The sequence below is a fragment of the Protomyctophum parallelum genome (assembly GCF_964188405.1).
Source record: "Protomyctophum parallelum genome assembly, chromosome: 2".
Classification (NCBI taxonomy): Eukaryota; Metazoa; Chordata; class Actinopteri; order Myctophiformes; family Myctophidae; genus Protomyctophum; species Protomyctophum parallelum.
Genome location: NC_139699.1, coordinates 55,453,675 through 55,475,668, shown reverse-complemented (window position 1 = coordinate 55,475,668; position 21,994 = coordinate 55,453,675). Strand labels below are relative to the sequence as shown.

The 21,994-nt window shown below is 43.5% G+C and overlaps 1 protein-coding gene across 1 annotated transcript in view; it reads left to right on the top strand.

Moving 5' to 3' along the window:
* igdcc4 (immunoglobulin superfamily, DCC subclass, member 4) overlaps positions 1 to 21,994 on the top strand; it is a 153,630-nt gene that overhangs the window by 56,870 nt on the left and 74,766 nt on the right. The window contains exon 3 of the mRNA XM_083760046.1: positions 19,253 to 19,394. Within this exon, the coding sequence (XP_083616172.1) occupies positions 19,253 to 19,394 (142 nt within the window). The remainder of the gene's footprint in view (positions 1 to 19,252; positions 19,395 to 21,994) is intronic.

Here is a 21,994-nt window from a genome sequence, read left to right as displayed (position 1 = left end):
ATTCATGGAAATGACCGTGAACTTGACGCTCACGTAGGTTGGTCGGAAACTCCGCCAAATTCTACGGGACGTCTTTAGGTGGCGGAGAAATTTGCGGAAGCATACACTTGCGTATAGATTTATTCAGAAGGCTTTAGTCTTCATGCTGAATCAATAAATAGTCCCCAAATCTCAGATAAAATATGTAGGCATGTGTCCCCAACATATTGGTCGATCAGCACATATAAATGATAGCCTATATATATATATATATAAAAGCCGAGTGCACTTGTATGCCTAAATGCATGCATTATAGGCAAGTTAGCCTATAGTCCAATACAGAAACTGCCCCTGCAAGCCCAACAACTTTTAAATTATTTATTAGGATATTTCTCACTCTCAGAAGCCCCTCTCAAAATAAAAAATAAATCAAAAATGTGCCGCTAATCAGGAGCAGCTTGTTCTAAGTGATCAATGGCACTATATAAGAACCCCGGGGAGCAGCGTCAAACCGGTGTGAAGAGAAGAAGAAGTCAGAAGATATACAGAATACAAAGAGAATACAATGGCTGATTTATTGCTGCTAGACTATTTGGCGAACCGCGCAATGAGGAGAGAAAGAGTCTTCAGGGACCGGGCCAATTTCTTTGAGGAGGACGACGAGTGGCTACGGTGCCGGTTCCGTTTGCCAAGGCACTGCTTGGTGGAGCTCTGCAATGCGCTGGAGCCAGAGCTGACCAGACAAACAAACAGGTTCGAATTAAAATGTTTAGAAAAATGGTTTCAATTGGATGCTTTTTGCCCAGATTTAGACCATGCCTGCAGCAGTTATTTGTTTACAATGCATATAAAATAAATGAAGCCTGTTACCATTATTAATTATTATTATTATTATTATTATTATTATTATTATTATTATTATTATTATTATTATTATTAATATTATTATTATTATTATTATTATAGGTCACATCCCATCCCTGCACACGTGCAGGTGTTCTTTGCACTTGGGTTCCTGGCCACCGGATCGTTCCAACGATTGGTGGCCAATCGATCCGGGATATCCCAGCCATCCCTCAGCCGCATGCTCCCCAAAGTGCTGGATGGCATCATCCGCATGGTTCCCCGATACATTTCTTTCCCATACACAGCTGAACAACAGCGAACAATAGAACTGGACTTTCATTCAACAGCAGGATTCCCAAACATATTCGGGCAATAGACTGTACACATGTGCGCATCAGGGCGCCCAAGGACCCATTTCCATATTTAAATAGGAAAGGGTACCATTCCATTAATGTTCAGGTCATTTGTGACGCCAACATGTTTTTTTTAAATGCAGTTGCCCGTTGGGGGGGCGGCAGCCACGATTCATTCATCCTGCAAAATAGCAGTGTGGGCATGCGTCTCTCACAGGGGGCTGCTGGAGACGCATGGCTCATTGGTGAGTGTTTTTCCAATTGTATATATATTTAGTGCCATTCCCCCTCACTTGGCTCATGGAAATTAAATTGACAGGATTGTAGGCCTATATATATGGCTAACCATCTATCTCATTCTCTATACCAGGTGATAAAGGATATGCCGTGGCAACATGGCTGATGACGCCACTGTTCACGCCCGGCCCGCAACAAGAGCGGGCATACAACGACAGCCATGTCAGAACCCGCTCGGTTGTGGAGCGCGCCATCGGGAGGCTCAAAGTCCGTTGGCTATGCCTGGACACGGCAGGAGGGACGCTCCTCTACAAGCCCGATAAGGTATTTAAATAAATAAATACACACACACACACACATACACACAGTAGACCATCATGAGCTGAAAACGGTAGGCATTAAGGTTTTGTTCAGTCTAATAATTTGTTCCCATCTATATAGGTTTGCAAGATCACAATATCGCAGAACGGCATGGTGTGCCCCTTCCAGAGGGAGCACCTGCACTGCCCCCACCTGCAGACATGCCGGTGGACCCACCCATTGGCGCAGAGGCCAACATGCCAGGACTGGCCCTGCGCCAACAACTGATCGCTCGTTTTTGAAGTAAGGATGAATATAGTTTAATTTAATTTATAATTTTAGTTTACGTTTTTTTCGTCTCTCTAATTCAGTTAGTTTTAAATAGTTTAACGGATTTGATATAGCCTGTTTGTTTCTTGATAACATGGAAATAGTTACACAATACAGTTTCGTATGCGTGTGGCCCTGCAGGCGAGTCCTGGGTGGTGGTGGTCATGGAGCGCTGAGCCCGAGCGGGGGTCGAGGACCACGTTCGAGCTGCCTGGGAGGTGGTGGAGCCTCTGGAGCCCGTGAGGACGCCGACGCCACGGAAGCAGCATCATCAGCTATATATTAAAAAGAAAATCATTTGATGTGCCTTTTCCCCCAATAAATATTATTTACAATTATTTATTGTGCCTTTTTCCTTGTTTAATAACATCGTATATTAATCTACATTTTTATGGTGCAATGCTGCTTGAATAGAGTGTGTATAGCCTGTGTTGTGCTCCATATCAAAGAAGAAGCAGGACAGTTCAAGTCTATAATGTGTTGATTAAATGCAAGCCTATAGGCCTATAGTTTAATTACCATCACTTTCGTCCAGCTGGAGGTCCAACTCCAAGGCATCAGTGTCCATCCCCCCCGTGGCTTGGATTCCGTACAACGCCACCTCTCCTATAAGATAATTGTGTATTGTTTAATGGTAGGCCTATAGAAAATAAACAACAATCATGCACAAATGTAACTGTATATGGATATAAAAAAGTAGACTGGTACCAATTATGGCTTTGATCCTTTCGTCCCCCCCCCCGTCCCCCTGGTAGCACCCATGGATTGGCGCTGCCTAGTCAGCCTTTTCTTCACATCTAGTTTAAGATCACTCCATTTTTTTTTCACCTCCGTCAATGTCCTTTATTGAATAATAAACATTGTCGGTTTGCAAATAAGCCTAGTACAGTAGGCCTACGATAATACAATGGTGCAGAAATTATATACATAAAAGACCTATAAAGGGCTTGTTTGTGGTCCATGCGTGTATCAAATTAATATAAGGGGCTAGGCCTATATTCATATTTCATACCTCGCCACAGCACTGACGGAGTTTACTTCTTGTGTAATCTCCTTCCAACAATCAGCCTTCGTGACGTTGCTGAACCCACTGCTGACGCTGCTAAATATAATATTTTTGTCCAACAATACCTCTATTTCTACAGCGCTGTAATTTCGCTTCTTTATTCTCGCCGCCATGGTACCAGCTGATCTCTCAAACTGCTGAGTCATGATTGAGACTGACGTCTATTTTCTCAGCAACTTAAGGAGAGAATAGAACGGACGACGGTGTAGGCAGATGAGAGTTTCCAAGTCCATTTTATTATCAGAGCTCAGTGTACAAAAACAGCATGGCTGCGAGCCCCTGCATGCACCCAGCCAGCCTGACGGCTTCTGGGCCTAACACACAGTAGATACATTTCAGTAGGGTTTAAATACAACTCGAGACAAAGACAACAAAGAGAAAAGGTGGTCTCAGGTTCCCCACCCCCACTGTCCCAAATGGTAGTGGTCAAGTCACCAAGAAGAACAGTAGGCTTGCTATCAATAGGTCAGATCTTTAGGGTCCCTGTAAACTTCTCCTGCAGCTGTGATCTATTTAACATACAGGAACCCCTGTCTCTGTCCAGTTTAACATTACTAGGCTATATTTAATGTGAATTGTGGTTCCAATATACATCACATCCTCCCTTTGAGGCAACCATGCCTCATAAAACGAATATGGAACACAATTTACCCTAGTCCTCCCTTTTGCACTGACTGGCTTGAACATCAATAAACATGACACAAAGAATCAAATCAAATATCACAGTATGCATACAAAATTGGCATTCAAATCACATAACTCGTTACCAGTGCTCTTCATTACATTACAGTATTATCATCGGTGTGCTCATAAGACCCCCTGTGTTACCTAGGCTAAAACGTAAAAAAGAAACACTAACAACATTAACTTCATGTCACTCAGGCATGGCCCCGACCATCATGCGCACCTGACCACATCTCTGTGATTCACTGCCACGGAAACAACATATAAAGACCATCATGCGCACCTGACCACATCTCTGTGATTCACCGTCACAGAAACAACATATAAAGACCATCATTTTAGCTTAAAAACCACAGAAAAATCTCCTTTACACCTCGATAACTCCTCTGTACTGTAATCAACTTCACTTTTAACCTTTACATAACTCAAAACAAGATCATTGCTTCTGTAACATTTCTCTTCTTTCTTTGTCCCACCTTCTCGAGTGTTCATTCATCAGCCAGCGCACACAGGCCAAACGAAGTTGTGATGCAGTACAAATATGCACCGCATGGCGTAGGCCGCTCTGTTATGAAGAGAGTTGCCCATTGTCCGAAAAGTTTCATTCTGAATTCTGGTCTGAATTCACTTTTATCACCTCCTCCCTTTTCAGTCACAACATGACTGAACAAACAGAAAGTGAATCAGCGCCATCACAGGAACCCGCAGGCTCCAGCAAAGCAGAAACTTGTTGCGCGCCGCGTTGCGAGCTTGTAGATCAGCCGCCTTGCCGTCGCCGTCGAACCGCGCAGAGGCGCACGCCGAGAAGAGATGAACAGCGTCACCGCCTCCCTTTGATCGCTGACCGCCGATGAACGCCCATGGGCCGGCCGGGGTACATGCTACGCTGCGCATCCCCACCCCGCCGGCCAGTCGCTGTGCACCGCCTCTGGTCACCGATCGATGAGAGCCGCCGCCGTCCATCGCCGCTCCTGCCCGCCGCGCCGGGCAGGCCGTCGCCATCATGTTGAAACGCCGCTGGTTCGACTGCAGCACGCAGCACCAGCACCGCCGCCGCCATCCTCCATCCAAAAACCGCCGACCGAAATACTATATTAGACTGAAAAATTCCCTCGCTGGTTCTCTCGCCTGACGCAAAAAAGCACCAAAAATGCGACCGGGATCGGCACCACTGTGACGTCTATTTTCTCAGCAACTTAAGGAGAGAATAGAACGGACGACGGTGTAGGCAGATGAGAGTTTCCAAGTCCATTTTATTATCAGAGCTCAGTGTACAAAAACAGCATCGCAGCCATGCAGGGGCTGCGAGCCCCTGCATGCACCCAGCCAGCCTGACGGCTTCTGGGCCTAACACACAGTAGATACATTTCAGTAGGGTTTAAATACAACTCGAGACAAAGACAACAAAGAGAAAAGGTGGTCTCAGGTTCCCCACCCCCACTGTCCCAAATGGTAGTGGTCAAGTCACCAAGAAGAACAGTAGGCTTGCTATCAATAGGTCAGATCTTTAGGGTCCCTGTAAACTTCTCCTGCAGCTGTGATCTATTTAACATACAGGAACCCCTGTCTCTGTCCAGTTTAACATTACTAGGCTATATTTAATGTGAATTGTGGTTCCAATATACATCAAAACCTTTTATGGTATGAAATTGGGCGTGGATCAATGCAAATGAGGTTGTCGGGTGCTTTTCCGATCACTTTGCACCAGCTGCATTCAGTATGACATACACCTGCGCCAGCGCCAGCGCACCTGTGTTACACACCACTCTCTGTACAATAACACGTCATCTCAGCGTAGCTTGATCGGACGGATAAATACGATATCTGTTTCCGCCACAGTGTAACGGTGGCGTATTTCTTTTTAATGAATTAGGACCATAGGGTTTAACCCTGTGAGAACCACTGACATAGAAACATAGGGTTTAATAGTCCACTGTCCAACTCAAGTAAAACAACATGTACTTTCCCACACCTAAGTGTCCACTCAACTGTCACTGACAGCTAACCTAGTGGGGGAGTGATTAGTGGGTGGGAGAGTGATTATGCAAGCCATTAGGGGTGGAGACAAGTATCTATTGTCACACCCATTCCTGGGGCCCAGAGGTGCTAAAATCTTTGGAAACTTTGCAGGGCAAATTCTCTACTTTGGGGTATCTGGTTCAAGAAGTTTTAGATGGTCATATCTCCTTCAATTATTGTCCAATTTCATTGAATGATACATCATATGAAAGCTTACATTCTGTACTTTAATAATCTGTGTTGTGGGCCTTTTTGCTGGATTCTGTCACATATTATTGCTTAGAGCAGCTATAACAGCCATGTTAACCTGTTCAATCCGGAAAAAGTGTGATTTTAGCTATATAAATGTACACAACATAGGTTTTTCAGAAAACTGGCCACAAATGTTTCAGAGATTTCCAAGTGCACCCTGATCCTCCATCTACATTTGGACACCACTGTGTTAGATTGATGTGCAGTGAGCAGACAGGGGGTCCACAGGGGGGGCTTGGACAGAAAAGCTACTGTGTTATAGTCTGCTTTTCTCCTTGTCTCTTTACTTCTGTCAATTAAAGGCAGAGATTGAAGGAATGGTGCAACGTGGGAAACGTAGGAAAACATGAAATACCACCATGGGTATTGAGTATACCTGTATTATTGTCACTGCCAGCAGAAACCTTGTATCGCCATATAACCAATATAAAGTATTATGACGTCCACTTGAAACTAAACAATGAATGGAGAATTGTGTCATATTGAGTCATGTGTGTCTGAGCAAATCGGCTATTTTTGTTAAATTTCCATTGACAATGAATGGAGAATTTACGCCATGTGTCTGAGCAAATCGACATGTTACGTCATGATGATGTATGATGTTAAGATCGCCCCTCACTTCACACGGGTGTGATTTGTTTTCCTGCAATGTCCCCATGTTTGCCCATATTTGCGTACTGGGCCCTGGTCGGTTATAGCCCATGGTTCCAGAAGAATCTGATTGGCTCGTCACCATTTCGGCCGTGAAGCAAGTCCTCCCACAATTGAGAGGGACCAGACTTAATCTGCCTGGACCAATGGAGGCTGGCCGCTATGCTAGGCTAAGACCGTGACGTACAGTATATAGCGGAGTATGCAGAAGTGCCGCTTGCGCCTGTGCTTTGTGGCCATGATGTGTCACTGACTTTACCTACTTTGTGTTTTGTGTGTTTACAACCACGCACAGCTTTGGTGGCTGCTCTCAGTCTTCCCACAGCGGGGGCCAGCTTTTGCAGTTTCCCTTTCCGTGATGTGACGGGCCGTGGAGAACACGGTCAGTGGCTATAAAGACACATCGCTGTCTGCCTTCGTTCAAAAGATACGCTTTGTGTGTGTGTGTGTGTGTGTGTGTGTCTCACTCGGACACACGGTATTCACGGAGAAACGACATGGACGCGTGGCGTTAGACGTGAAAGTTGTATTTACAAGAGCTTGTGACTAAAATAATAACTGCATTGAATCCATCGGAAAACAATGGTCCTTTTACCACATTTCCTGAAAAAAAGTAAAAGGTTTTTGGACATAGGCGGTTTGTTGCCCGACAGTGACAATATTGGAACAGCTGTGTGACAGTTACAGTATGCCTTCCTTTGTCTAAGAGCAAGCGATATAGGGGAGAGATAGCTAGTGAGCCAATAGCAGACTGGCAGACTGTATTGAAGTAAAAATGTAAATAAGGCTGGAGTGAAGCAATTCCCTCTCTCTCTCTCTCTCTCTCTCTCTCTCTCTTGGCACGATGCCAATAGCTGCAAGGCAAAATCCTCTTGACTTTTCTCTCTGGGTGCCGTTCAAGCGTGCGGAACACACACACACACACACCACAACCACTACACACACAATCACACCTTCTGGGGATAATGTCGGTCAAATTTCGGCGGTGTCACAAATTAGGCCAAATGACCTCCCCCAATTAGCTGGCAACAAGCAGACAGCTGCGGCGAGTAATTATCAATTCCAGACGATAATAAGTGAGCTGTTGATTATTATTATTATTTGTAATTTTTTGATGGCATTTGCACTGGATATCTCGCACAGTGGCAGCATTATCCACTTAAAGCTGCAGTACCCAAACACAGCCCACTACTACAATAACAGCCACTTTACTAGCTAATGTTTTCACCCAACAATATTTGATATATGGAAGAGACGCGTTTTGAACTTGATCTGCTACTATTGCCTTTTTTGAATGTGCACAGAAAATGAAAACACACTGTACTGTATACCAAGTCAAATCATACTACTTTTCTTTCTCTCTTTTTTCCCCATTCTTCCATATTGCAACGACCGCACTGCCTTTCATCCTGCTGAAAAATTAGTCAGACTTAAAAGGGCATTTGTTTAAAAGGGCATGTTCAGAATTAAAAATAGCGCCCCGCGATGAACTATACACGATGAATGCGATCTTTTATTTATTTATTTTCGGTCAAGGTTGCAGCAAGCCGCCAATTACTACCCTACGTGCGGTCGTGCTTGCCTGCCGAACACGACAGAAGTGGTGGCGGCGCGTCATTTTGATGTAGACGGACGCCGGTCGTGTCCTGTCCTGTAAATGTCACAAATATAAGATGTCAATGACAAAAGTGTCAAGGCTGATAGCAGGGGGTGATTCTCAGACCACGCAAATATGTGTGAGAGAGAGAGAGAGAGAGAGAGAGAGAGAGAGTACCACTGGTGGGAGAGGTACTATGGCTATCGTTGCTGTCGGGCAGAAACCTCTTATCTCCACATTCTGTGTGTTTCTGAGCGGTGCCTAACCGCTCCAATGACTGGCTGTGTGTGTGTGTGTGTATGTAGTGTCTCTCTGTCTGTCACCGTATGACCCATTGACCCCTGCAGCTGATTGGAGTCACATTGGGGTCACACACTGTTGAGCAGCCTAAAGGGCCGTTCACACTGAGCAGTATAACTATAATCACAGCCAACTGTGTTGTTGAGCACCCTGCACCGCTCAGTTCACACTGGTGTGATTCTTTTTCATAAATGAACGCCCTACTTGACGATATTATAGAGCGTCACACAAAAAGAAAAGAAAATCAGCAAGCTGGAGTCGTGCACATGGAGTCGTGCGCATTGTGACTTTGTAGATCAGCTGTCTCCAGTATGTCGTCTCTGTCAGGTGGAAACTGTTACCTTTCAGGGTTCAAATTCTGACATTTTGAAGCTTGAAAAGTAACCGTTTTGGACATATGAGGTTTCCACCCGACAGAGATGATATACTGTAGTAGAATTCTTTACCACAATAAGAGTAAAATGCACAGGTCTCCACCAGGCCAGGTCAGGTTGTGGCCTCCTGGTGGTGCTATAATAGGCCAATGTGAAAAGGGTGCCATTTGTTCTTACACCACTGATGGCAATTGGATGATTTGAGGCATTTTGTTACAAAAATGTGTTTTGCAAAAATATACCTGTTGATGGTGCTATAACAGGCCAATGTGAAAAGGGTGGGATATATTCCACAGCCTAGTAGGAAAGTCGTAAATTGTACACTGCGTTCATGATTTGAGGCTTTTTGTTTCAAAAGGGCCAATCCTGCAAACTTTGAAAGCCAATGTTAGCCAATTAGGATGGAATATGAAATATCGGACAGATCCATAGAGATGCGTGGGAGTTTTGGACAGAATCTGGAGGAGTAATATATTTTTATTTATTTTTCAAAAGTCGGCCTCCTGGTGGCGCTATAACAGGCCGTTCTGGAAATGTTGGGTCAGAGGTTCATCGTTGGCATCCAGGGAGTGTGTGTGCAAAATATTCGACCGGGTTAATGGTGCCGGAGATTAGCTGTTCACAGACGGACGGACACACGGATGGATGGACGGAGTGCAAAACATACTCTCTCCCCATGCCTTCGCTTCGGCCTGGTGGAGACAAAAAGAGAGCTAGAGAAAGAGTGAACCATAGGATGAAAAGACAAACAGCGGCCGAGAAGAGGATAGAAGGTGACACTGCATTCAGCAAGTCAATAAGCCACATGATGACTTTTCTGGTGACGGCACCCGAGGAGATTTCAGTGTCACATTATCAGACAAGACACTGCTGTTGCCAGGATACTTTTGTGTCACATTTTCACACGGTAGCAGTGGTGGAAGAAGTAGAAATACTATAATTATTTTTAGCCAATTTATATTCATGGCTTGGGATCCAGCCTGCTTTGCTACGCTTTAACAAAATGTTTTTTCTTCTTTTTTCTTCACTTCGCTTCACGGTCTGGAAAGCCTCATGGGGGCTCCATTTTCGCCACCGCTAAACCCCTTATCCCTAAACTTCTTTGCCTTTTTCTTTTCTTTTTTTTTACATTTTTGAATAGTTAAAATGGCCAGTCTACAAGCTCACAAAGGGTCAATGTAGATTGGCTAGTTTAACTATTCAAAAATGTTTTTTCAAAATAGTAAAAAAAAAAGGCAAAGAAGTTTATAGGGATAAGGGGTTTAGCGGTGACGAAAATGGAGCCCGATATCCTTGCCCAAACCAGAGGTTGACCACTGAAAACCACAACATGACGTCACGCCACAGTGATAAGACTCAACCCTTCACCTAAGCACTTCTCTCTGTTATTATTAACCCGGTGGTCACCTTATCACCTACAACTGGAGTATGAATAGGCCTTTAGAGTAGTACACCATGTTTGTGTGCAGCACAATATTGTCACAACTATTTTATTCTGTCATATATATATCTTTTTTTAATTTAATTGAATGTACTTGAAGTATATTTTGCCAGTACTTCAACTTTTTATTTTTTTGTATCAAGTCAAATGTTGAATACAGGCATTGAAACCTTTTACTTCCAAGGTATTTCTACATTGTTTCATAGAATAGATCAAATACCACAATGCTCAAACATAACAAATTACGAATGAAAAGCTCTTTGTGGAGTTCCTGGGGGTCAGGAACGCACGCGCCCAGGGGGGCAGGCCGATTACGGCGAGCTGCCCCATGTCCGAAACGGTATAGAGAAATGACAGAGTTACCATGCAGGGGTTCCTGGGGCTCCCTGAACCTCCAAAACCCTCCAAAATGTGTATTGTTTAATGTATTAAAACTAAAATAGGTTTAAGTCTGCTGCTTTTATCAAAATTGAACCCAATGAGTCACATGTATTAACTTGTGTGCATAAGTATTAACTAAATAATAACTACATTGGATGCACCGTAACAACGGGTAATGTTTTTCCTCTTCCATTTAAGTGGAGGAGCTTCGGGAGAGATAAGGGTGATTTCGCCCCAAATTTGTCTAAAAGCGCCACATTTTGCACAGATGTTTAGCCCAGGGCACGCTCTAATGATTTAGCTACGGCGACCTTCGGGGTCGCCACAGCGGCCAAATCCATATGGCCACCATTAACAACCTATATAAGGCAACATTTTCAAAATGTCATGCTTTAAGTAGCATGTGACATGTCGAACTAGGGTTTTTTCATGATCCTGCATCCATTCCAAGCATTAGCTTTGCACAAAAAACACTCCTTGGGCTAAATTCGGTCATAGCCACTTGCCCAAATGTGATGGCCTCTGATGAAGGCTATGGCTGGAGGAATTGGCACGACATATCCCTAAACTCCTCCACTATTTCCTAAAAGGCGTCTTGGACATACAGTAGGTTTCCACCCGGCAGCAACGATTGTACATGTTGTTCACATTCTGCACACAGTACACACACACACACACACACACACACACACACACACACACACACACACACACACACACACACACACACACACACACACACACACACACACACACACACACACACACACACACACACAGATGGGTTGTTTACACAGGGGTCCTGCACTGTGCAATGGGTGGAAGTGCCAGGGGTTAATTGTTAACTTTCCATGTAGTGGTGCATGTAAAGTAACCTACTGTACTTACTGTATGTACATTTTTGATGTATTTGTACTTTACTTGAGTATTTCCAATTTCCAGTGCTTTTGCTTCTACTCCAATATAGTAGGCTACGTGTCAGAGGCAAATATAGCAATTTTACTCCACTACATTTATTTGAAAACTTTTGTTACTTTGTAGATTTTGATTATTATTACAAATCATACAGTGACCACTTCGCTATGTTTTTTTTTTACATTTGAAAACTCCAAATTAAATATTCTACATAAAGAATACTTTTTCACTTTAACACATTGACTGCGTTTTTTTGAATAGCCATCTATTGTCTGCTTCTGACGCACGCACACACGCATGCACGCACGTACACACACACATATATACTGTATATGAAAACATTAAATGAGACATTCTGCATAATGAGTACTTTTACTTTTGGTACTTTAAGTACATTTTTATGCTTTTTTTACTCAAGTAAATATTGAATTCCGGACTTTTACTTGTATAACTGAGTATTTCTACATTTACAGTATTGATACTTTTACTTAAGTATGAAATGTGAGTATTTTTTTCCACCACTGCCCACGTGCCCAACAGCCGGCCGGTTGCGAGTTCTGCATGGACCAAACACTGGCGGTATAGCATGGCTGGCCAAGCGTGTGAGTCACCCTCTTGTATACTCATTGAGAAACGTTCCGTTTTGCACACCAGTGAGACAGGAGCACAGAAATACAGCTTTTGTTGCCACGACCGACAGTTGGTAGGTTAGGTTGGTGGAAACGTGTTCCTTATGTGCTACCAAGCTGATAACGCTTCTCTATCATGCAGCACACTTCCCTTGTGTGTGTGTGTGTGTGTGTGTGTGTGTGTGTGTGTGTGTGTGTGTGTGTGTGTGTGTGTGTGTGTGCTCGTGCGTGCGTGCGTGCGTGTGCTCAGTCACTGATAATAAAGTCAGGGTTTTAATCTCAGCGATTGATCAACCCTTCTTTTGTCTTTTGTTGTCCTCTTTTGTGTGCGTGCAAAAGCAGCAGTACTGTATACTGTATAGCACCGTGCCGGTAATGCCTGTCACTAGAACAACAAGTTAATCAATGCAATTAGGCTCCACTACTTTATACTATGGCTAATGGAAAATAGATGATCTATGAGCTCACAATGGGTCACGTCGTGGCATGTTGTGAGCTTGTAGAAAAAATGGGAAAGATCCTGCTATGTATTTATTTATGTATAATTATTGAGGGGCGCTAGCTTATTAGCTCAAGATTGAGCTAAGTGAAGTGGAAAAAAAACGGTATTACCGTATGTAACTTTTATTTTGTGAATTAAATTTTACATTGTCCAATCTGTATGTTGGAGTATGCTAACACAATATAACTTATCCTGTACTTATTTGGTCTCCCTGCTCCTACTATTGAGACAATTGTGTTTAGGTTAGACACAAACATTGTTTCTGGTTTGACACAAACTTCAGTGGTGCAAGACGTACTCTTTATTTAAACTACTAATAATAATCTAAATCAACAAAGTGACTAACTGGAGTTTTCAAATAATTGCAGTGGAGTAAACTAATATACCGTATTTGCCTTTAAGATGTAGTGGAGTTAGTAGAAGTATAATGCATCAATACATGCTTTATACTGGTGAAAAATCCCACGTCCCACGACGTGGTAGGTCTTCACATTTGACACCCTCTCCTTGGTCCCAGATGTAGCGAAGGATTCGTGTGTACATCTGGATGGTGTAAATTACAATCACAATTGTTGCAATGTTGGAGTTAAGAAGGCGCATTTATCCATAGCAAGTGTAAATCGAATGCAGGGAGATACAGCGTATAGTGCCTCAAGAACCTGGTAAGCCATGAACAGTGACCAATATATGTCAGCATAACCGCCATATGTTGGTCACTCACTTACATCCAGGGCCGGATTAACCCCTAGGAGTGCCCCTGTGCAGATCATTTTTAGTTCCCCCCCCATAGCGCGGGCACGACCAACCCCGAACACAATAAAGAATAGGCAAATAGTACAACTTCACTGGAATACAACTGGCAACCATTGCAATAAATTAGATTGGTTTTCTTTTTTTGACCACTAAAATGCATTTCAGAAATGGCTAAAATAGCCATTTTCACTATTTATTTAATTTGTACAAATAATTATCACATGCCATAAATAGGGACACCAGGTTGAAAGTTGTTAAAGGGGGGTGGATGGTCTGAAAAATATAACATTTTCAGCAGCAGTTAGCACAGCAAAGCTCAGCCTGGGCCGGCCGTAGGAACACAATAAGCATTAAGCACATCAATATAGGCCTATAATGTTAGGCTTAGCTCTGGTCCATAGCCCTAATGCTTTGATTCTGCCCTTCATTAATGCAGGGCAGAATCAAAGCATTAGGGCTATGGACCAGAGCTAGCCTAATGTGTAACATTAATTATCCTGATCCAGGATCGAACACAGTACAATAAATGACATGAATGAAAACAGAATATGATTGGATTCTTATTTAAAAATCCACAAACAAAAGTGCAGTATAAAGCTATAGGCTAGAGGTGCTCCGGGCCGATACCGATCACTGATACCAATACCGATATTATTTATTGTATTATTTGTATTTAATTTTTAATTTTTATATTATTTTTATTTACAAAATCTGTCAATCTTTGTTGTTACTCAGCACGTGTTGACAACCTCATGTAAACAGAAGCCGTGTGTGTGTCACACCAAAAGTGGTGACCTATAGAATCCTGTAATTAGAATCATCATGCAATCATAATGCACCCATTCACCCCTACACAGCTGTCATTAATTAATGGTCTTGATTGCCTATGCGTTCAAGTTATATAGGGTGAAATCATAAATGCACAGGCTCATCTTACATAGGTGCTGGCTGCTGGCAATATGCACATTTCCAAGCAAGTTATGGATCAAGGATAACGATGTGGATTATAGTTTGCTGGTCAATTTGAGAAAAAGGTTAGTAAAAACATATCTCTCTCTCCCTCTCTCTCTCTCTCTCTCTCTCTCTCTCTCTGGGGTGAACGTGTTCTCTCTCTCTCTCTCTCTCTCTCTCTCTCTCTCTCTCTCTCTCTCTCTCTCTCTCTCTCTCTGTGTTATGTGGGGTGGGGCTGGGGGGGAGATTAGTTGAACCGAGAGTGATATACTTCTCCAGTACAGCAGTGCAGAACCGAGAGAGTGACACATTATTTTCGATGTGTAAACTGCTTTTAGCTTTTTTCTTTTACGGATTTGCGGATAGATTTTTTTAAAGATGCCTTGCCAAGTGCCTATATGGCACTGCTTACAGCAGGCTCTATGCACACAGGATACCTTTTTCTACGTCTGGGCTCCTTCCCTACTTCCTGTACAGGTGTTACCGATGCTACTAATGAAGGCTCTGTTCCATTTAGTGTAACTCTCAGGGTTACACTCCCATTTGGAACCCACTCAAGGACACTTTGAGACCCACTGGTGTAGCCTACAGCAGAGTTTTTCCAGTGTGCCAACATGCACAATAGCAGCACTCCGAATCTGTTTGACAAGAACGGTTCTACTCTTTTGAAAATGGCGTGCGACGTGCGTGCATATATATGACCTATTGACTCAGAGAAGGGAGAGTGAAGGGCTAGGGGGCGGGGGTCAAAGGTGAAGACCAAACTTAATATACATAAACATTTTGGTAATAGTATCGCAATGCTTTCTCATATAGCCTATACAGACGGATCTTTAACATGGGGTTTGTTTATACCAGCCAGCTGCTGTGACGTGTCCACCTGTTTCATTTAGCCCCACATCCTCATCTATCTTACCAGCACCAGCTCTGTGCCATGTGTGAATCATTTCACTGCCTCTTGCACTAAAGGGGGGGACAATCCACACAGTATGGTGAAGATTTATGTGCATGCAGCACCACTGGATTAGTCATTACATGTCTTGATGCCGTGTGGCTAATTCTTCCAATCCTTTCTGCATCGGTTCCGCGTCGCGCTCCACAGGCTGCACATGTGTTGCTATGGGAGCTCACTGTATCCCACGAGTTGGGATTCATTCAGTTGGGAGCTCACTGTATCCCACGAGTTGGGATTCATTCAGTTGGGAGCTCACTGTATCCCACAAGTTGGGATTCATTCAGTTGGGAGCTCACTGTATCCCACGAGTTGGGATTCATTCGGAAACCATTTTTCTGTCGCTACATGCTTGTTATATGTTATATCGTGTATATGATGAGCTTACATTTGGCTGCAGGGGAGAAATCGTTCGGATCGGCAGCTTTTTCATTTGCCAGATGTTCTCTGTGCTCCAATCTCAGCACTGTTAGAATATGTTTGGGTGGTGCAGGTGGTGCAGGGGTAAAGTACCTGTTCACCACCTTTCTTTTCTTTTGCGAATACAATTGTACCTTGTCCATTGCTCCATTCTGGTTACAACTCTGTTGGGTGGAAATTGTATCGATTGTCATGCTTGTATCGATTGTATCGCGTAATGATTTGGCTATGTTTTGATGATAGGAGTTGTGCCCCAACGAGGGCTTGATCTCTTGTCGTATGAAGATTTTTACAATATATTATCTATTGGTAATCATTCATAGGGTCTTTTAAAAGTTTTTTTAAACAATTATGCATTTTTGGCATTGACAATATATCACTCAGAAAGAGATTAATGTGGAAGGTCATCTTATTCCGAGTGGTTCACGCGTGACCTGCATTTTAATCAACCCCCCTTCACTGCCGAGATTGTTGTATTACCTTTAGAGCATACGCTGAATTATTTGGGCTTTTAATCCGTGAAAATCGAGCGAAAAAAGCTTCCTCTGTTTGTTATGAACGACCGCACCACCCGCCATCTTGGTACACCCGGAAGACGCAGCACAGGAGCCTCCTCCATGAGGCGTTGAACCCCATTCGTTTGCATTGGCCTCAATTTCCCAGAAGCCCTAGCAGCCCACAGCATGTGACGATTTCCGGTTTCGTCATCAAAACGAAAGCATCTAGTCTCTATCTCTGCGACGAAGACGGAGTTTCTTTTTATTTATTACATTACGGCGGATTAAACACATAAAACAAAAGGCGGGTCTGTCGTGTATGGCAGCGACAATAACCTGGAGTAATCCATTCCCGGCACGGAAACTGTTTTAATTAATTAATTGTTTACATTTTTAATGGGTTATTTTTGCCAAATCCTTCAATATTAGTCTAATTACTTTAGGAATCACCTTTAGGAATAATAGGTCATTTCTGGCGGCCATTTTGGATTTTTCCTTTATCCAGATTTTTGGGCACCCCTTCTGAGATGGTGAGAAACACCCTAAAGAGTGCATGTACCAAATTTGGTCCTTGTTTCCACCCGTGTAACGATTTTAGCCATTTCATGACGATAATACCCCCTACTATTATACTTAATTGCTCGCGGGTGGTGCGCTAAGATGATTCTTTGAGAGGCACTAGCCCCTCCTATGCCCAGCTTTCCGGGTTTGTGTAAACACAATCATTGAAGACACAAGTGAAGACGGAAAAGTGAGGACGCAAATTGGGACTGGCCAGAATGAGATGATGTATGATGACTAGAAATGTAAGTGTAAGTGTACTTAGTTACTTAGTTTGCGCTGTGCCACTGCCTCGGTTGTACAGGGACGGTATGCATAAGAGTTCACAGGGTTTATAAAGACTGAAATAGGCCATGTATAATGTGTGTATAATAAATGTGGATGTGCTTTTACTGCACAATGTTCCTCACACAAACCGTGGTCTTTAGTAAGATTGATACTGCTACGTAACACTTCCACTTCCCTTGTGATTTACTTTTTGTCCGCGTCGTTGGTTCCAATTAATTGTTTTACCGCACACTTGTCATTTCACACAGTTGGTTGTATTTTGCAGCATTCCGTTTCTCACGTTGTTAATATGGCGGAAGCTTTTGAAATGGGTTGTGATGTCTCGTGTCTGCCTCGGGAGACGGATGAAACCATGTACCCACTATACTTAATTAATTTGTTCATGTTCACTAATATCTGGAAATTCTTAGATTTGTTTTTGTTGATTTCTTCATGAAATGAAAGTATTTTGAAACAAGAAATGATCACATAGTGTTATTTGTCAGGTGAAAGAAGCAATGTCTCCCTTGTGTTGTTGTCTCCGTTGTGTTCTCCCCCCATAGTATGAATGCTTATTGTTTTAGTGTATGTTTGTGTGTCTCAACCTCACGCCTCGCGGCTGTTGTTTGCGGTTGTTTCGCTGCGGCGCACTGTCTCCGTTCCCCCCCCCCCCCCCATATTATTATTATTTTAGTGTGTAGGGTGTTGATGCTGCCTGGCTGGCAGGCCATTGGCCAGAGAGGAGGCAGACGTAGCAGACGGGGCAGCCAATCAGATCAGTATGACTAGGTTGCGCGATGGTCGCTTACATTTCATGAGCGTTCATAAGTCAGGTTTCACCTGACAATAATAATTAAAAATCACACCCATGTGAAGTGAGGGGCGCTCTTATCACAAAACAAACATTAAATGATCTTTATTGTTAATGGCGTTTTTAAAACAAACTTAACTAAAAACAAACATTAATTTCTGTCCATTGTCAATGGCGTTTTTAAAACAAACATTGAATTAAAAACAAACATTTAACCTGTATATATAGGAGGGGCTAGCGCCCCTCAAAAACAAAATGTAGAAAACAAAAAATAAAGGAACCCTGGGCCTACCCATCCTTCTACCCTAATGGAAAGGGGGTATACACAAGCACATGGGGGTACACAAGCACATGGGGGTACACAAGCACATGGGGGTACACAAGCACATGGGGGTACACAAGCACATGGGGGTACACAAGCACATGGGGGTACACAAGCACATGGCCATTTATCTGTTCTCCTTCTCCTACCAAACATCTCTCCATGCACAACAAATCCTGCACGCCACCCGAATCCATATGCACTACATCGCTTCCCCACAACTGTCATATTTACTGTACAAATATTACTTTCGCCTCCCCATTTCACTGCACGCACACACACACACACACACACACGCACACACACGCGTGCACACACACACACACACACACACACACACACACACACACACACACACACACACACACATTGTTATTTTTGATCAATGTTTGCCATCTCCTATGGTACTAACATCAATACAGCATGGAATTGTGGACAAAATCTTTCCCCCCCCCCCGCTGTGAAGTTGCTGTTTTCGCTGGTACTTTTATTTACAGATTGGTAAAGTTGGCGAACTGTAGCTTTCTCTGGACGAAGACCTTCTTAGCTGGTGGTGGTTTCATTGTGAATGAAAACAAGTAAGCAGAGCACATGTACCGTAGGCATATTTCATACCTACCTGGCTAGGTGAAAACAAAATAATTAGCATTTGAGTACTTGGGTGGGGCCAAGAGGTGTTCAAATGTTTAGGAATTCCCCGAAAGTCCTCATGGGGGCGCCCTGGCCCCCACAGACTCTACGCCACTGTCCACCGGTGTTTGACCTCTCTAAGTCCTCATGGGGGCCCTGGCCCCCCACAGACTCTACGCCACTGTCCACCGGTGTTTGACCTCTCATGGCTTCACCCCTCTGTCCCACACAGGCCTGTCCCGCTTCCACCAGGAACCAGCGGCGCAGTCGGTGCCCGTCGGGGGCGCGGCCCGCTTCGAGTGCCAGGTGGACGGAGTGCCCACGCCCGTCATCACCTGGGAGAAAGACCAGCGAGCCGTTCCTGACCATGAAAGGTGAGCCCCTCCCTTTCCCTATCAGACCAGTGCTTCTCACAAACGTTTTCATGTCAAAGTCAAGGTCACCCCCCCAAAATTGGTATGCATATTTGGCCGCACGGATCGCCATGAATTAAATGTTATTGTGAATTTGTGACGCTCCTTTTGGTGGGTACTCCCTGGACACACACACGCACGCACGCACTGTATTAGACTGCACAGCAGGTGCCTTTGTTGTGGCATGGCAGCTAGGTGCTGTGGCACTGTGAAGGAAGGACGTTCTGTCACTTTTTGATTTATTACCTCCATACAACCAGGTTGGTGACTATTGGCTCACCTCCGAAACAGTGGTGGATGAAGTACTTGTATTATTATTATTATTAATATTAAAACTGTATTTACAGTTTTACTTGAGTGAAAGTACAGACGTGTTTTTGGCATCAAAATAGCACAGGCAGACTCTTAACATACTAGAGCATGTCTGAAATAAGTCTCTGAAATCGACATGTAAATATGAAATAAATGTAGCTAGGTGTAATGTTAGAGACCACATAAGTGAACCTTTCGAGCCTGTTTTCTCAACTCTGAGAGACATTACTCTATAAGCCATATCTACAAAACTGGTGGGCCAAACTGAACAACCAATATGTCAATTTGAAGCTATGATTCCCTGCTTTCATATGACATTAGAAAATTAAAATAAAATAAAAGTCCAATGGGAGCCCCTCAGTCAAATTTAGTCACACGTGTTGTGAGCTTATAGATCCACTTTTATTTTATTTGTATAGCTGAAGTATAGGAAACAAAGTCTTCTCCACACCTGATGGGCTCAGAGACGGTGCGTAGGCAGGAGTCAACGTGTTCAAAACATGCACCAAATGTACACAACCGTCTGCACTTGCAATGTGAACTCTTTTATTATTTAAGCAATTGTGTTTCGGTCAAAATACCTTCTTCAGCCATCTGTGCCTAAATCATAAGTGTTCATATTGCAAGTGCAGACGGTGTTCGGGTCATATTGTGTAGCCTAAAACGAACAATATTTGCCCACGGAGACGTAGTGCAGTAGAAGTTTAAAAAAAATACTTTAGTAAATGCACCTACAAGTTGTACTCGAGTGCAGTACTGGAAACCTCATACTGCATGTCTGTTAGTGTTAACACCTCAGACACTCAAATGTTAAAGCACGGCTAGAAGGCTATCCAAGATTGCTTCCTCGAAACGACCTGTTGTATAACAGTGATTACTGGTTCACTGTACCTCATTGTTGAGCTTGTAGCCGGCAGAGTGGCGGTGTGGTGGTACCTCTGCTCGGTGGTAGAATCGTAACACGACCCATTCAGATCCATATAAATGATTAATGAGCAAACCACAGGACTGTGGTTCCTATGAGTAGAGACACACACACACACACACACGTTTGTCAAAATGGGCCGATTCCACCGACGTGTTTGTGTGTTGCCCGGTGGAGGTCTGCACTCTGCTGAGTGCTTTGGAGTTCTTCATCATTGCTGTCGTCGGGTGGAAAAACCCATGTGTCAGGATGCAGAGAGAATTGAACCCAACATGTCTCAGGAAAGAAGCCTAGAGAAAAGCTAAATACTCTCAAGTTGCACGCAGGAATCGGGCAAAGTACAAAAGTGGGGTGAAATTAGTTTTTTGTGCATAGTTCCCATCGTGTATTTTCTTTCCAAGAAAGGGAAGAAGAAAGAGAGGGGGTGGGTGGGCTAAGGAGCTCAAGGAAGGAAAGAAGAGCGCTTTTACCACAAAAGGTACAAGTAAAGTAGTTCAAATAGAAGCTTATTTCACAAACGATGCAGCCGTTGGACAAACGGTACAGCAACTTTTTACCCTAATATGTTTTGTCACTCACTCACTCACTCACTCACTCACTCACTCACTCACTCACTCACTCACTCACTCACTCACTCACAACGCATGCCCCCCCACGCCCCCCGGCAGTGTCGCGGCTGATGCCGCTGCCGGAGAATGCTGGGCTATAGGTGCAAACTATTTACTTGCGCAAGCAGAGCGCGCAAGTAATGATTTTGCCCGGTCTTCGTTCACCGTGACAGCCGTCCCGCCATTTGATGTGAATGCAAAAAAAAACAGCAAATCCGTGCCTGGTTTGCTGGGACCAGATCACATAAATGACCATATGTCTTACGTCATCATTTAGAGCTAGTCATACGTATACTATATCAGTAAAATAAAATAGCAAATTGTGCCTGATCTGCTGGGACCAGAGTACGTGGTGTGTGTATATGTATGACTAGCTCTCAATGATGACGTAAGAAATATGGTCATTTGTGTAATCTGGTCCCAGCAAACCAGGCACAAATCTGCTGTTTTATTTGCATACGCATCAAATGGCGGGTTGGCTGTCACGGTTTTTGGCACAAAGTAACCACAGTATACCGCTAATCAACTTACAACTACATACTCTATATAGTATATGTATACGTATGTACTGTATATAGTATACGTATGACTAACTCTAAATGATGACGTATGTATATATACTATATACATAATCAGTAAAATAAAATAGCAAATTGTGTGTGATTCCACAGTTTACAGCTGTCGAAAATACTTGCGCGCTCTGCTTGCGCACTAGT